We start from the raw sequence: 15,958 nt of genomic DNA, 5'->3' as shown, positions 1-15,958 counted from the left end.
CACTGGAGTACCCCTTTTAACCAGCGGTTCCCTCCCAACCAGTGTGCCTCCAGCTGTTGCAAGACACAGGGACTGATATTTGAGCCCTAAAAAGGGCTTCTTTGGGTGCTGTCCTTAAAGCAGATGTTAGACTAGTGCTTTAGGAGTAAAGTGAACCCTGAATACACCACCTAGCAGCAACCTAGCTATCGCTTACCCTATTACAGCAGGAGCAGATTCTCTGTCCCTCCACTTTCTAAGCCTGCAGCATGCCGAATGAAGGTAAAATGGCGTCCGTGCAGGAAGTAGGAGGGTCTGGAAGGGAGGGACTGCTGCTGATTGGCTGTAATGTGTCTGCTGACTCTGACTCACAGGGTCAAAGTTTACCGCAATGTTAAAGTATAGGGGGTGAATCGAACTTCACATATGTTCGCCCGGCAATGCGAACGCGAACATGCTAAGTTCCCCGGGAACTGTTCGCCAGCGAACAATTTGGAACATCTCTATTCACAATTAGAGCCCCCCTTTAGGCAGCACTGGTTTTATTTCACAGCCAAAAATTTTTTATTTTTTTTATTTGAACAACTGTCACACCAAATGTGATTTGCACTAGTGTGATAATGAGCAAAAAAGGTTGCCAGCGGAGTTCCCCTTTTAAGCAGAGGTCCTCAACCTGGGTGCCTCCAGCAGTTGCAAGACACACAGACTGAACTTATAGCCATTTTAATACTGCAGTTAGTTTCTTGAAGGAAATTAAGTTTTACACCAGAGTACCCCTTTTAACCAGCGGTTCCCTCCCAACCAGGGTGCCTCCAGCTGTTGCAAGACACACGGACTGAACTTATAGCCCTTTTAATACTGTAGTTAGTTGCTTGAAGAAACTTAAGTTTTACACTGGAGTACCCCTTTTAACCAGCGGTTCCCTCCCAACCAGGGTGCCTCCAGCTGTTGCAAGACACACGGACTGATATTTGAGCCCTAAAAAGGGCTTCTTTGGGTGCTGTCCTGAAAGCAGATGTTAGACTAGTCAGGAAGGGAGGGACTGCTGCTGATTGGCTGTAATGTGTCTGCTGACTCTGACTCACAGGGTCAAAGTTTACTGTAATGTTAAAGTATAGGGGGTGAATCGAACTTCACATATGTTCGCCCGGCAATGCGAACGCGAACATGCTAAGTTCCCTGGGAACTGTTCGCCGGCGAACAATTTGCGACATCTCTATTCACAATTATCTTTCTACTTTCTTATTCTAATTCCTCAAACATATGAATCCAAACAGACACCTTCTCTCTCTATATGCCATAATGACTACATGGTTCCTTTCCTATTTATGCCATGAAAAAAATGCGGTGACTCCAATAATATAGTATACCTCTACAAAATTAGTTCAAGAAACCACTTCAGAATAAAACAAATACATTTTATTGAGACTGATTAAAATTCTAACTATGTATATAATACAATCAATAGAAAGTACTTCAGAGAAATTCACCGGAAATAAGATGACACATCACCACAAAAAAAACAGATCAATTGCACATGTCTCTATTTACATATATCTTCCTGGTTTGTATACTCAATTACAGAGAAGCTAGGCTAATGCCATGTGTGCTTTCAACATAACGCCCATCTCTTGGTTCACAGTACAGAACTCTAATGCCCTTATGAAGCAATCACTCCATAATATGATTTATGAACTCTCAGTTCAGGTATACAAGTGCTTACCCATGTCTGTGTAGGATGTATCACCTCCGTACCCCACGTACGTTTCGTTTCCACCTTTTTCAAGGGGCCGCTATTTCTCCTGCTTACCCATACTATTTATGCGCCAATACTGGATGTGGTGTGTGTCATGTGAACGCCAATGGCGGTGCTTCTGCCGCGTCTCCATCCGCCGGCTCCTGCCCCACTTCCGGCACCTTCACACCAGCGCACAGGCTTGGGACATCTATTCTAATTTATAAGGGTCAGGTCAATCAAATGCTACCTTCTTCTATATCTTGATGTGAAATGTTTCATACAAGTGTTTCTCATTTAAGAATAGTATTTTATATTTTTTATACATTATGACATGTTTTCTTTCTGTAGGTGGTGTATGTCACTGCTACCTTTCCCTATGTTATGCTGCTGATTCTCCTGGTCCGTGGAGTTACGTTACCTGGGGCCTCTCAAGGGATAAAATTTTATCTGTATCCAGATTTGTCAAGACTCTCTGATCCACAGGTAAGACAAAACATTTTCATGTTGTTGGCATGAGTATGCAAAAAGAATATGAAAAAAAGAAACTTAGTTAAAAGGAGTTTTAGGCAAAATTGATTAATGGCCTATCATCAAAATAAGTCATCAATCCTAGTACGGTAGGGTGGCGAAACCTGGCATCCTGCCGATAAGCAGTTCACAAGGGCCTCGACTCTGGAGGCAGATGGCCCCCTATCGTTGTGTAGTGGCTGTGCTGGTTTACTGCACCTCAGTTCCCATTCACTTTAATAGAAGTTGAGCTTCAGTAACCCAGCAGACCCACTACACAGGAAACATGGGCCGTCTGGTTCTTGCACTATTACTCTATGTATACTGAAGCTCTGTCAAATAGCTGATTGATGGTGTGCTTGGTTTCCGCATCCTACCAAACTGATATTTATGACTTAACCTGAGGATAGGCAATGCATTTTTATTTTTATTTTTTAAGAGTACCTGTCACCAAACCAAACTTTTAATATATTATTCCTTATGTAATTATAAGACACTTTGCTATTTACTTGCTGTTAAAATTCTCAACATTTATATGTTTTTAATGTGATTGAAAAAACAGCCACTAGGTGGCTCTGTTCTGTTTCCTGTGGTAAGTCAAACAGTTAGTTTGGTCTTGTCCTGGCCTGGCAGGAAACCAAACTCAGGAAGTGAGTGCAGGGCATGGCGAGGCACAGCTCTTACAGGCTTCAGTGACGTTGCACCTGCTGGGGAATGCCCACTTTCTCCCGCCAGTAGCTCACACAATACTACTAAGTATAACTTGCTAAGCATACAATAAGAAAATAGAATAGTGGCACTGGTACCTGAAGACACATCTCCTCGGGATGGAAATGTGGACGATCGAGCAACCAACCAGATCAAATCAGCTGACGGCAGTGCTAGGACAATGGGAAACCCAGTAAGTAAAAGTATATAGCGAAGAAAAACAGGCGTCCTGCACTCACCGTCCAAACGCTGATAGTTCGGCTCCCAGCTCGGGCTGCCTAAACCGGCATGGTAGACAAAGGTAGCGTGGGGTGCTCAGAGGCGACTGCCGGCGTTTTCACGCATACAGGTACGCTTATAAGTATAACATGAATAATTAACCTTAACTTTTACTGTAAATTGTGAGTTAGTCCTTCTTATGATCCTTATGGCAGGGCACTAGGGGTATAGTGTGCCTCCTTGAGAAGACAGCCAAACTGGTTTGTGGAGTATTTACAAGTTGTGCAATGGTCCATGGGAAAAAAAATTCAAAGAAGCTCTTTTGCAAAAAGAAATTTGCTCTACAGTGCTATCTACAGGAGGTAACTTTCTTTTGAATCAATGTTCAACTCTTAATGAGCCCTGAAAGACTGGGGAATATAAACCAAGCTAGAATCTCTTCAAGAAGGAGGAGTTACAAATCTTAAGACAGCTGTTTCGGGGTTCTTAGGACAGAGCAGAGTGCTAACTTCCCAGTGAAAAGCTTTCAAAATGAGACTAGAAGAGTATTGTGTCTCCTTGAGGAGACTGCCAAACTGGCATATTATGTCTTACAAGCTGTGGAATGCTCCATGGGGAAAAAATAACTCAGAGTAGCTACTTTGGATCCTCATGGCATATATTCCTTTTCCAGATCCTTCGTTTTAAGCATAGCATTCACTTCCATTCTCTAATGCACTGCCACTTCTTCATCCTTCATCATATAGAAGAAAAAAAAAAAACTCTTGTTCTCAGTCAAGAAATGTTTGTCATATTGAGATACAACAGATTCAGATTTAGTAAATTGTCATTTTAGGTGATCCAACCACAAATACGTTATCCCCGTGTTTGATGAGAGGTGCATTTTACCTTCAATAGGAATCATATATGGATCTCTCAGCACCCCCTGGTGGTAGATCACTGTCACAAGAGCAACTACTGTAACAGTACATCTCTTTTGAAACAATTCTCCATTCTTTGCTTTTTCTAAACCTTAAGATGAGGCATCGTTTTCACTTGACCTATGATTTCTGCTGGCTTCTGCTTCCATTAAAAAGCTTGTCTGTCAAAAGGCGTTCCATTTTCCAGCAAGTGGTGAATCTGGGAGATGTAATCAGCTGTGTCTTATTCACAATGACAGCACTGCAACCATTTAAGTCACTGAGGCAGACCAAAATGCAGTTTTAATGCTCTTTTGAAATAGAAATCCCAGTAAGAGATAAAAAGAAGGAAAGAAAGCATTATAAATAAAACACAACATATATGTTGTCACAATATTATTAAATTGCAATATGCATGACTTTGTCTTATCACATTAAGACAGTGTTATTGTTGCCTTACAAAGTTGCAAACAAGCAAAGGTATCATACACATAAAGATAACTGGAGATCAACTAGATGTAGCTATAAATCTAAGAACCCCAAAACAAGCTCAGACTAGTACCATATACATAAAGATAGCTGGAGATCAAGCAGATGTATCTGTAGATCTAATGATCCTCCCACAGGCTCAGACTGGCCTTCTAAGGAACAGGTGAATCTTTCAATGGGCCCCGGATATGTATTTGCAATTTATTGAGATTTGCACAAAATTGATGCAAACAACACTGGTTTTGCACAAATCAATGCAAATTTGTAGCATTATTGATGAATCCTGAGGGTATAAAAAGGACAAAACAGGTAATATTTGCATATAACTGTGGGTAGAGTACACTCTACTGGTGGGCCCTAGGCACCCCAGTTCGATATTGTTCCCTGATAAACATTCATCCAATCAGTCATTTATTCAGAATGGAGAGGGGTGGGGGGAGGTCATAGTCACTGCCAGTGGTTTACCTCAGGCAGCGGTTTACCTTCTGGGGAATAAAAAGAGTGGGCATTTGAAATTTAACATGTCTGATCCTTCTATCCCTCATATAAGTTGGGCCACCGCTATACACATTAAATGGTCAGGTAAATTCAGTGGAATTAGCTGACACATGTCTAATGTGTATGGGACCCTTAAATGCATTAAGTTTGATCTTTCAAACATACAAATCTCAGTTGATTCAGAAAAAAAGTTAAAACCATCATAGAAGTGCATAGATCCATTTGCTATAAAAGTTCCTTCCTCACAAACATGACTTAAAACATGATTTAACCCCTTGGGGACGGAGCCCATTATGACCCTAAGGACGGGAGCATTTTTTGCAAATCTGACCACTGTCACTTTAAGCATTAATAACTCTGGTATGCTTTTACTTATAAATTTGATTCCGAGTTTGTTTTTTCGTGACATAGTCTACTTTATGTTAGTGGTAAATTTTCGGCGATATTTGCATTCTTTCTTGGTGAAAAATTCAAAAATTTCATGAAAAATTAGAAAATTTTGCATTTTTCTAACTTTGAAGCTCTCTGCTTATAAGGAATATGGATATTCCAAATAAATTATATATTGATTCACATATTCAATATGTCTACTTTATGTTTGCATCATAAAATTGATGAGTTTTTACTTTTGGAAGACACCAGAGGGCTTCAAAGTTCAGCAAAAATTTTCAAATTTTTCGCAAAATTTTCAAAATCTGAATTTTTCAGGGACCAGTTCAGGTTTGAAGTGGATTTGAAGGGTCTTCTGGTTAGAAATACCCCATAAATGACCCCATTATAAAAACTGCACCCCTCAAAGTATTCAAAATGACATTCCATCAGCGTTTTAACCCTTTAGGTGTTTCACAGGAATAGCAGCAAAGTGAAGGAGAAAATTCTAAATCTTCATTTTTTACACTGGCATGTTCTTGTAGACCCAGTTTTTGAATTTTTACAAGGGGTAAAAGGAAAAAAATCCTCTTAAAATTTGTAACCCAATTTCTCTCGAGTAAGAAAATACCTCATATGTGTATGTCAAGTGTTCGGCGGGTGCACTAGAGGGCTCAGAAGCGAAGGAGCAACATTGGGATTTAGGAGAGTGAGTTTTTCTGAAATGGTTTTTGGGGGGCACGTCCCATTTAGGAAGCCCCTATGGTGCCAGGACAGCAAAAACCTCCACATTGCACACTATTATGGAAACGGCACCCCTCAAGGAACGTAACAAGGGGTACGGTGAGCCTTAACACCCCACAGGTGTTTGACAACTTTTTGTTAAAGTCGGATGTGTAAATGAAAAAAAAATATTTTTCCACTAAAATGCTGGTTTTTCCCCAAATGTTACTTTTTTACAAAGGGTAATAGGAGCTCCCCAAAATTTGTAATAGGAGCCCCCCAAAATTTGTAACACCATTTCTTCTGAGTATGGAAATACCCCATGTTTGGACGTCAAGTGCACTGCGAGCGAACTTCAATGCTCAGAAGAGAAGGAGCGCCATTGAGCTTTTAGAGAGATAATTTGTTTGGAATGGAAGTCGGGGGCCATGTGCATTTACAAAGCCCCCCGTGGTGCCAGAACAGTGGTCCCCCCCACATGTGACCCCATTTTGGAAACTACACCCCTCACGGAATGTAATAAGGGGTACAGTGAGCATTTAAACCCCACTGGCGTTTGACAGATCTTTGGAACAGTGGGCTGTGCAAACAAAAAAATAAAATTTTTCATTTTCACTGACCACTGTTCCAAAAATCTGTCAGTCCCCTGTGGGGCGTAAATGCTCACTGTACCCCTTATTACATTCCGTGAGGGGTGTAGTTTAGAAGATGGGGTCACATGTGGGTATTTATTTTTTTGCATTTATGTCAGAACCGCTGTAAAATCAGCCACCCCTGTGCAAATCACCAATTTTGGCCTCAAATGTACATGGTGCGCTCTCACTCCTGAGCCTTGTTGTGTGCCCGCAGAGCATTTTACGCCCACATATGGGGTATTTCTGTACTCAGGAGAAATTGTGTTACAAATTTTGGGGGTCTTTTTTTCCTTTTACCTCTTGTGAAAATAAAAAGTAAAGGGCAACACCAGCATGTTAGTGTAAAAAAAATTTTTTTTACACTAACAGGCTGGTATAGACCCCAACTTTTCCTTTTCATAAGGGGTAAAAGGAGAAAAAGCCCCCCAAAATTTGTAGTGCAATTTCTCCCGAGTACGGCGATACCCCATATGTGTCCCTAAACTGTTTCCTTGAAATACGACAGGGCTCCAAAGTGAGAGAGCACCATGCGCATTTGAGGACTAAATTAGGGATTGCATAGGGGTGGACATAGGGGTATTCTACGCCAGTGATTCCCAAACAGGGTGCCTCCAGCTGTTGCTAAACTCCCAGCATGCCTGGACAGTCAGTGGCTCTCCGGAAATGCTGGGAGTTGTTGTTTTGCAACAGCTGGAGGCTCCGTTTTGGAAACACTGCTGTACAATACGTGTTTTATTTTTATTGGGGGAGGGACTGTGTAAGGGGGTGTTTATGTAGTGTTTTACTCTTTATTAGGTGTTAGTGTAGTGTAGTGTTTTTAGGGTACATTCACACTGGCGGGTTACGGTGAGTTTCCCGCTAGGAATTTGCGCTGCGGCGAAAAATTTGCCGCAGCTCATACTTGAAGCAGGAAACTTGCTGTAAACCCGCCCGTGTGAATGTACCCTGTACGTTCACATGGGGGGGCAAACCTCCAGCTGTTTCAAAAATACAACTCCCAGCATGCACGGTCTGTCAGTACATGCTGGGAGTTGTAGTTTTGCAACAGATGGAGGCACACTGGTTGGAAAACCTTCAGTTAGGTTCTGTTACCTAACTCCGTATTTTCCAACCAGTGAGCCTCTAGCTGTTGCAAAACTACAACTCCCAGCATGCACGGTCTGTCAGTACATGCTGGGAGTTGTAGTTTTGAAACAGCTGGAGGCACACTGGTTGGAAAATACTGAGTTGGGTTCTGTTACCTAACTCAGTATTTTCCAACCAGTGTGCCTCCAGCTGTTGCAAAACTACAATTCCCAGCATGTCTGATCACAGAAGGGCATGCTGGGAGATGTAGTTATGCAACAGCTGGAGGTACGCAACTACAACTTCCAGCATGCCGAGACAGCTGTTTTCTGTGTGGGCATGCTGGAATTTGTAGTTTTGCAACATCTGGAGTGCTACAATTTAGAGACCACTGAACAGTGATCTCCAAACTGTGGACCTCCAGATGTTGCAAAACTACAACTCCTAGCATGCCCAGACAGCAAACAGCCTGTGTGGGCATGCTAGGAGTTGTAGTTTTGCAAGATCTAGAGGGCAGTATAGAGATCACTGTGCAGTGGTCTCTAAACTGCAGACCTCCAGCTGTTGCAAAACTACAAATTCCAGCATGCCCACACAGCAAACAGCTGTCTGGGCATGCTGGGAGTTGTAGTTTTGCAACATCTGGAGGGCTACAGTCTAGAGACCACTATAGTGGTCTCAGACTGTAGCACTCTAGATGTTGCTAGTCAACTACTCACCGGCTTCCGTCGCATCCGGGAGCCGTCCTCTTCTGCTGCACGCCGCCGCCGATCTCCGTCGCCGCCGCAGATCTCCGTCGCCGCCCGCCGATCCCCGTCGCTCCGCTGCCTCTGGAGGGGTAAGTGGACTCCGGCGCCGCTCCTCTTCATTTTCCCCGTTCTGCCCCGCCTATTGTGGGAGGGCAGGACGGGGAAAACGATAGTAAACCCCTCCGCCCCTGATCTGCTTGGTGGTCGGTCTAGACCACCAATAGCAGAGATAGGAGGGGTGGCAACTCTGCCACCTCACTCCTATCGCTTTAGGGGGATCGTGGGTGTCTTAGACACCCGCGATCCCCCTTCTATACCGGGTCACCGGGTCACCATAGCCCCGTAATGACCCGGAATCGGCACAAATCGCAAGTATGAATTCACTTGCGATTTGCGCCGATCGCCGACATGGGGGGGTCTAATGACCCCTCTGGGCATTTGCACGGGGTGCCTGCTGATAGATATCAGCAGTCACCCCGGCCCGGTCCCCGCGGCAGGGGCCGAAATTCCCACGGGCGAGTGTATGCATACGCCCTTCATCCCCAACAGGTTAAGCCACCAGGGCTGTCTCTTGTAAGCATCAAGAAGTATGAGGAGCTCTAACAGAAGAGATGAGAGAATCAATTTGACACAAATCGGATTCCATTTAAATTTCACAAAAAAAATTCAGATAAGAAAGAATCTGAACTTTTTTTGATTTTCTTCTGATTTGCTTCATCAAATGGTCTGGGGGTAAGCAGCAATGTTGTAACGCAACTATATATGGTAGATGTACATTATTACACTTAATATATTGCCCTAGAAGCTATTTGGTTCTGAACTGTATATAAGGCCCTAACTTATTCCATCATTTAGTTAATTTAGGATTCTAAATGTTTTTTTTGCCAGTGATATTTGTGTTTATATTTGCACTCCAAGTGTATACACATAAAATGCGCCTAAAAAAAGAGACGTTTGATGACAGTGTAGCGTTGGATAGGATCTGGGAACCAGGTGAGGAAATTGTGACATATTCAGAGCAGAAGGGTATTTGTACTGTCAGAGAACAAAAAAGTAGACAAAGTAGGGCCAGGACACCTGTCAAATGCAACAGACGTAGTCCTGCTGGTCCGATCCCTTGAGGTGATGTCAATGCTGCTGCATCTGTAGGCTCAAAAAAAAAAAAAAAAAATTACAGAGTAGATGCACAGTCAGATGGTGATATATCTGTCCAGTATTCTGCCATGTAGAAATTATTTTTACTGTGGTTCTGTGCCATCTCTGCAAACATTAAATGGGCACTGTCAGATATAAAAACTTTTGATATGTTGTAAAGCATGCAAAACCAATAGGTTTTGTAATTGCTTTCATGAAAAAAAAAATCAGCTTTTCATATTGAAAAAAGCCAGTCAAAAGCCAGCCTCTTGGGATACATACCAGCCTGGCTGTGTCCACTTGTCATCACCTACGTCATGGACCCACTTCATGATTGAGAGGTCTGCAGATCTAAAGCTGCTGTGATGGGCTCCCTCACTGTCTGTGTTTACTTCACAGTCTCCTGTGTGAGGAGAAGGGGGGAGGGGCGGGAGTACACTGCTGCCTGTGAGCAGATGAAAGAAGCTGGTGACTGAAGAAGGGGACTGAATAGAGGATTTTTTGTTTAAAAAGTAAGTGTCCTTTCATGTATATGTGTGTGTGTGTGTGTGTGTTTGGATATATGTTTATGTGGGAAAATCTGTGTTGTCTAGGTAATGTGCATGTGTATGAATAAATTAAGTCAATGTGTGTCTGTGTGCGTGTGTGTGTGTGTATCTAATACAGGGGGACTAAAATCATATGCCTCCAACTGTTGCAAAACTTCAACTCCCAGCATGCCTGCACGGCCAAATGATGTGTGGGCATGCTGGAAGTTTTAGTTTTGCAACAGTAGGAGGAACACAGCCTGCAGCAACACTGCTGTAAATCTAAGTTTTACCAATCATATGCCTCCAGCTGTTGCAAAACTACAACTCAAAGGATGTGATGGCATGCTGGGAGCTGTAGTTTTGCAAAAGCTGTAAGCCCACAGTGTGTGTGTATAGCATAAAACCAGAAAGGAAAGGGTTACAGATGCTCACTCCCGAGACCAGTTACTGAGGAAAGTGAGGGAAGGGGAGGAAGGGGAGTGGTTATCACCTGAGGAGAAGAAAGGGACCCGACCCCCTTCTTCTGGTCGACAACATTAAGGTAATTCAGAAATAAAGCTAATTATGAGAGAAATATAGGTCATAGACACAAAAAAATGACATGCACACGACCAGGATGAGATACTGAGCAACATATAATAGTTTATTTTTTTGGGGGTGATCTGACAGGTACTCTTTAAGTAAGCCATGGCTAGGGTATGGGCACTACATCTAGACGTAAGCACATGAAGCGGTATCACAAGGCCTGGCTAGAAGTATCACAAATTCACCACTGCCTGCTGTATGCTGGCTACTACACCCACCAGTTTACCACTGTCTTATGTTTGCTGCCAACTACACTACCACCAGTCAACCACTCCCTGCTTTCTGCTGGATACTACAACTCCCACCAGTCCACTGTTACCCTTGCTGTCACTACTAGCAGCCAGGCTTCACATACAAAACCCATGATCCCCAAAAAAGGGATATTTTCATGACTTTTTATACAAAAGCTATTTCTTCTCCGCTATGTAACCTCAATCCTGTTGCAACTCCCAAAAGGGAGAATATTTGGAATGCTTAAAAATATCCATTGCATCTTTACTTGCCAGACTCAAAACCTGTTGCAACTGACAAAAATAAAAGGATACTTTTTGTTCATTTTTATTCAAATTAACTCAATTTTACTTACTGTATATTGTACAATGGGTTCTAAAAAGACTTTATGCAGCTACATCAACAAAAAAACTATCCATAAGACCAAAAAATGTATTTGCTTATAGGTTAAATGAGCTAATTTGTTTGTTTTGCCATCCAATAGTTATGATGTGAATGGCTGTCTGTTAAAGTTCTTGCAAGCATGTTGCGAGTTTATTGAATTTTTATTGTGTGAGTCTTTAAAGGGGTACTGTACTGGAAAACATTTTTTTTTTAAATCATCTGATGCCAGAAAGTTAAACAGATTTGTAAATTACTACTATTTAAAAATCTTAATCCATCCAGTACTTATCAGCTGCTGTATACAGTACTACACAGGAAGTTCTTTTCTTTTTGAATTTCTTTCCAGTCTGACACCAGTGCACTCTCCTGAGACCTCTGTCCATGTCAGGAACTGCCAGGGCAGGATAGGTTTGCTATGGGGATTTGCTCCTGCTCTGGACAGTTCCTGACATGGACAGAGGTGTCAGTAAAGAGCACTGTGGTCAGACAGAAAGGAAATTCAAAAAGAAAAGAACTTACTGTGGAGCATACAGCAGCTGATAAGTACTGGAATGGTTAAGATGTTTAAATAGAAGTAATTTACAAACCTGTTTAACTTTCTGGCACCAGTTTTCCAGCAGAGTACCCCTTTAACCCCTTTAACAACCACGGACGTAAATGTATGTCCTCAGGCGGAGGTACTTAATGCACCAGGATATACATTTACCCGATGCTCGCGTCATGCACTGCAGGTCCTGGCTGCAATCGGCAGCCAGGAACCTGCATGTAATGGCAGACATCAACGATCGTGCTGATGTCCGCCAATAACACCTCAAATGCTGTGATCATACAGATCACTGCATCTGTGGCAATGTGCATGGTTAAATGGATGATCGGATTGCCCCTGGTGCTGCCGCGGGGATCCAATCATCTAAAATGGCGGACGGAGGTCCCCCTCACCTGCTTCCGTCTGTCTCCTGGGGTCTTCTGCTCTGGTCTGAGATTGAGCAGACTAGAGCAGAATATCACAGATAACACTGGTCAGTGCTATGCCCAATGCATAGCACTGAACAGTGTAAGCAATCTGATGATTGCTATAAATAGTTCCATACGGGGACTATTAAAGTATAAAAAAAAGGTCAAACATTGTAAAAAAAAAAGTTAATAAACTGGGAAAAAAAAACCTCCCCAGTAAAAATGTTAATTGTCTCTTTTTCCCATTTAACCCCCAATAAGCATAAAAAAAATAAATTAATAAAATATTTCGTATCACAGCATGCATAAATGTCCGAACTATCAAAATATAGTGTTAAAGGAGAACTCCGGGATGTACAAATTATCCCCTATCCTAAGGATAGGGGATAAGTTTTAGATCGCGGGGGGTCCGACCGCTGGGGCCCCCGTAATCTCCTGAACGGAGCCCTGGATCCCTGCATAAAACGAGAATTTTTGACCACAGCACAAAGCTTCGGCCGACACGCCACGTCCATACAGTTTTATGGCAGAGCCGATTGACGGAAGCACCATAGAATTGTATGGAGGGGGCGTGTTGGCCAAAAATGCCCGTTTCATGCAGGGAGCCGGGACTCTGTTCGGGAGATCGCGGGGGGCCCCAGTGGTCGGATCCCCTGCGATCCACCACTTATCCCATATCCTTAGCATAGGGTATAATTTGTACATTTTGTAGGTATCCTTTAATGATCCCGTTGGCGAATGGCGTAAACATAAAAAAAAAGTCCAAAATTGCTTCTTTTTTGTCACATCATAATCCCCCCAAAAAATTTAAAAAATGTATTAAAAGATTGTTATGTTAAAATGTGGTATCAATAAAGAGAACAGATCACGGCGCCAAAAATGAGCCCTCATACTGCCCCTAATACAAAAAATGAAAAAGTTATAGGTTGTCAAAATAGAGGGATTTTAAACGTACTAATTTGGTTAAAAAGTTTTAGATTTTTTTCAAACAGTACAATAATAGAAAAGTATGTAATCATGGGTATCATTTTAATCATATTGACCCACAGAATAAAGAAAATATGTAATTTTTACCATAAAGTGTACAGTGTGAAAACAAAACTCTCCAAAATTTGCTAAATTATTGTTTTCATTTAAATTTCCTCACTAAAAAAATTATATTTTGGGTCCGACGTACATTTTATAGTAAAATGAGAGGTGTCATTACAAAGTACAATTGCTCATGCAAAAACAAGCCCTTAATAGGGTCTGTATATGGAAATATAAAAGAGATATGGATTTTTGAAGGCGAGGAGGAAAAAATGAAAACGCAACAATAAAATTGGTCTGGTCCTTAAAGGGGTACTCCGGTGAAAAACTTTATTTTTTTTTTTAAATCAACTGGTGACAGAAAGTTAAACAGATTTGTAAATTACTTCTATTAAAAAAATCTTAATCCTTCCTGTACTTATTAGCTGCTTACTACTACAGTGGAAATTCTTTTTCGTTTCCGTTTGTCTGCTGACATCATGAGCACAGTGCTCTCTACTGACATCTCGGTCCATCTTAGGAACTGTCCAGAGTAAAAGGAAATTCCCCATAGCAAACATATGCTGTTCTGGACAGTTCCTAAAATGGACAGACATGTCAGCAGAGAGCAATGTGCTCATGATGTCAGCAGACAGCTCTGTGTTTCAAAAAGAAAAGAGTTTCCACTGTAATATTCAGAAGCTAATAAGTACAGGAAGGATTAAGATTTTTGAATAGAAGTAATTTACAAATCTGGTAAACTTTCTGGCACCAGTTGATTTAAAAAATAAAAGTTTTTCACCGGAGTTCCCCTTTAAGATCAAAATGGGCTTGGTCCTTAAGGGTTTAATGAGAAGCCTGTACAGGTAAGGATGGGCACATCTAAAGGTCAAGATGTACAAAAGAATGCATTTTGTTTGAGAATTGTGGATTATTAAGATAAACTTTGTTTTACCAGCTGCATGCCTTATCTTTAGTTTTCTATTTTATATGTTTACCTATTAAGTGTTGTTTTTGTCTTCTTAGGTATGGGTAGATGCGGGTACCCAAATCTTCTTCTCTTATGCTATCTGCTTGGGATGTTTGACTGCTTTGGGAAGTTACAATAACTATAATAATAACTGTTACAGGTACCTTGACTTATACATATAAAGAGCCGATTGAACATTTGTTTTTCTTGTTTTAATGATGGTATAGATTAATATTTCTGGTAAACATATATTCCAGAAAAAATTCCTGTTGTATGCATCCAATGTGGACATGCACTCCAATAGCCAAAATGCATACGATGGATATGTCATATCAGGCATACTATCTATGGAATGTATTAAACTCTACCACATAAAAATAAAAATTGTGTATTTTGCTGCACTTTGTTTGGGATTTTTATAATGTGCAAATAATATCACTTGATAATATTTGTTCCTAAAAAGTCAAAGTTGAAAGAAATGCCGTCAATATGTTCAGTGTCTGGTCCCAGCTGTTCATTTTCATGGTGAATTGTCTGCAGTGACTAAAAGTAATTAGATAAATGTTAGAAGCGTAATTAACTGGAAAGAAATGTTACTGCATATGGGCCCATTGCATAATCTCTTCTTTCCTCTGCAGGGACTGTATCTTACTTTGCTGTTTGAACAGTGGCACAAGTTTTGTGGCTGGTTTTGCTATATTTTCGGTCCTTGGGTTTATGGCTTATGAGCAGGGGGTTCCCATTGCAGAAGTTGCAGAATCTGGTATGTAATGCTGAGTTCTCAAATTATACCTGTTTAATTAAATGACTGCACAGTAAAATTTAGTAAAATTACCGTGGATGTGAAATTAGAGGTTGTCAAAATTAGCAAACTCATTTTTGAATATGTTTCTCGAATTCACAGTAGATGGTATTCCGCCATTTAGAAGCTGCCTTCTATTAGGTATTTATTAGGGTGTAGAATTGCTGCAACAAGCTAGGGTAGGATGGGGAGTCAACAAATATATTGATATAATTGATTTTAATGGACACCATGCAATACTTCCTTTATCATGTGGGGGTGCTGCAAAAATATAGCTGTGAAGGCAGTCCATTTGGGGATTTTGGTCAGCCCCCAAGTGATGTACTACTCACTTGCTCCCCTCTTCTGTCTGTGGCCCAAGGCCTGGCCACAGTAAGGAGTGGGTTAGTGTTACTCTAGCACAAGCAGAGGAGCAGGGACTCCTATTTACATTAGTCCCTGCTCCTCTTCAGTAAGCCATGATGTGTTATACATTGCTGCTTAATGTCCTTTCAAGAAGGTAAGTGAGGATTCTATGATACAAGTATTCACTGAGCAGGAAGCATACACCATATGGGAAGGAAGAATCAGATAATCCCGCGCACAGTAAAACAAATTCTTTATTTTAAGGCTATTTAAAAACATTACATCATACCGATGCCACTCATAGCATAGCCCTTGGACGCATTTCCAGCACATGTGTTCTTTAACACAGGTAACATACAAGGAAGCAGCACTACCTGAGATGTTTTTAGATGCAGTGAGTGCCAGCAGGAGTAAACAGTCCAGGTCATGGTATGTCA

The 15,958-nt window shown here is 41.5% G+C and overlaps 1 protein-coding gene across 2 annotated transcripts in view; it reads left to right on the top strand.

Annotated features, from left to right (window-relative positions):
• The window catches only part of SLC6A11 (solute carrier family 6 member 11), a 375,576-nt gene that overhangs the window by 314,680 nt on the left and 44,938 nt on the right, over window positions 1-15,958 (top strand). For both annotated transcript variants that reach the window (XM_056524287.1, XM_056524288.1), the window contains exons 7-9: window positions 2,066-2,200; window positions 14,431-14,534; window positions 15,013-15,137. In XM_056524287.1, coding sequence (XP_056380262.1) covers window positions 2,066-2,200; window positions 14,431-14,534; window positions 15,013-15,137 — 364 coding nt within the window. The remainder of the gene's footprint in view (window positions 1-2,065; window positions 2,201-14,430; window positions 14,535-15,012; window positions 15,138-15,958) is intronic.

Source organism: Hyla sarda, chromosome 6 (assembly GCF_029499605.1).
Source record: "Hyla sarda isolate aHylSar1 chromosome 6, aHylSar1.hap1, whole genome shotgun sequence".
NCBI classification, from domain to species: domain Eukaryota; kingdom Metazoa; phylum Chordata; class Amphibia; order Anura; family Hylidae; genus Hyla; species Hyla sarda.
This window is presented reverse-complemented; position numbering and strand designations above follow the sequence as displayed.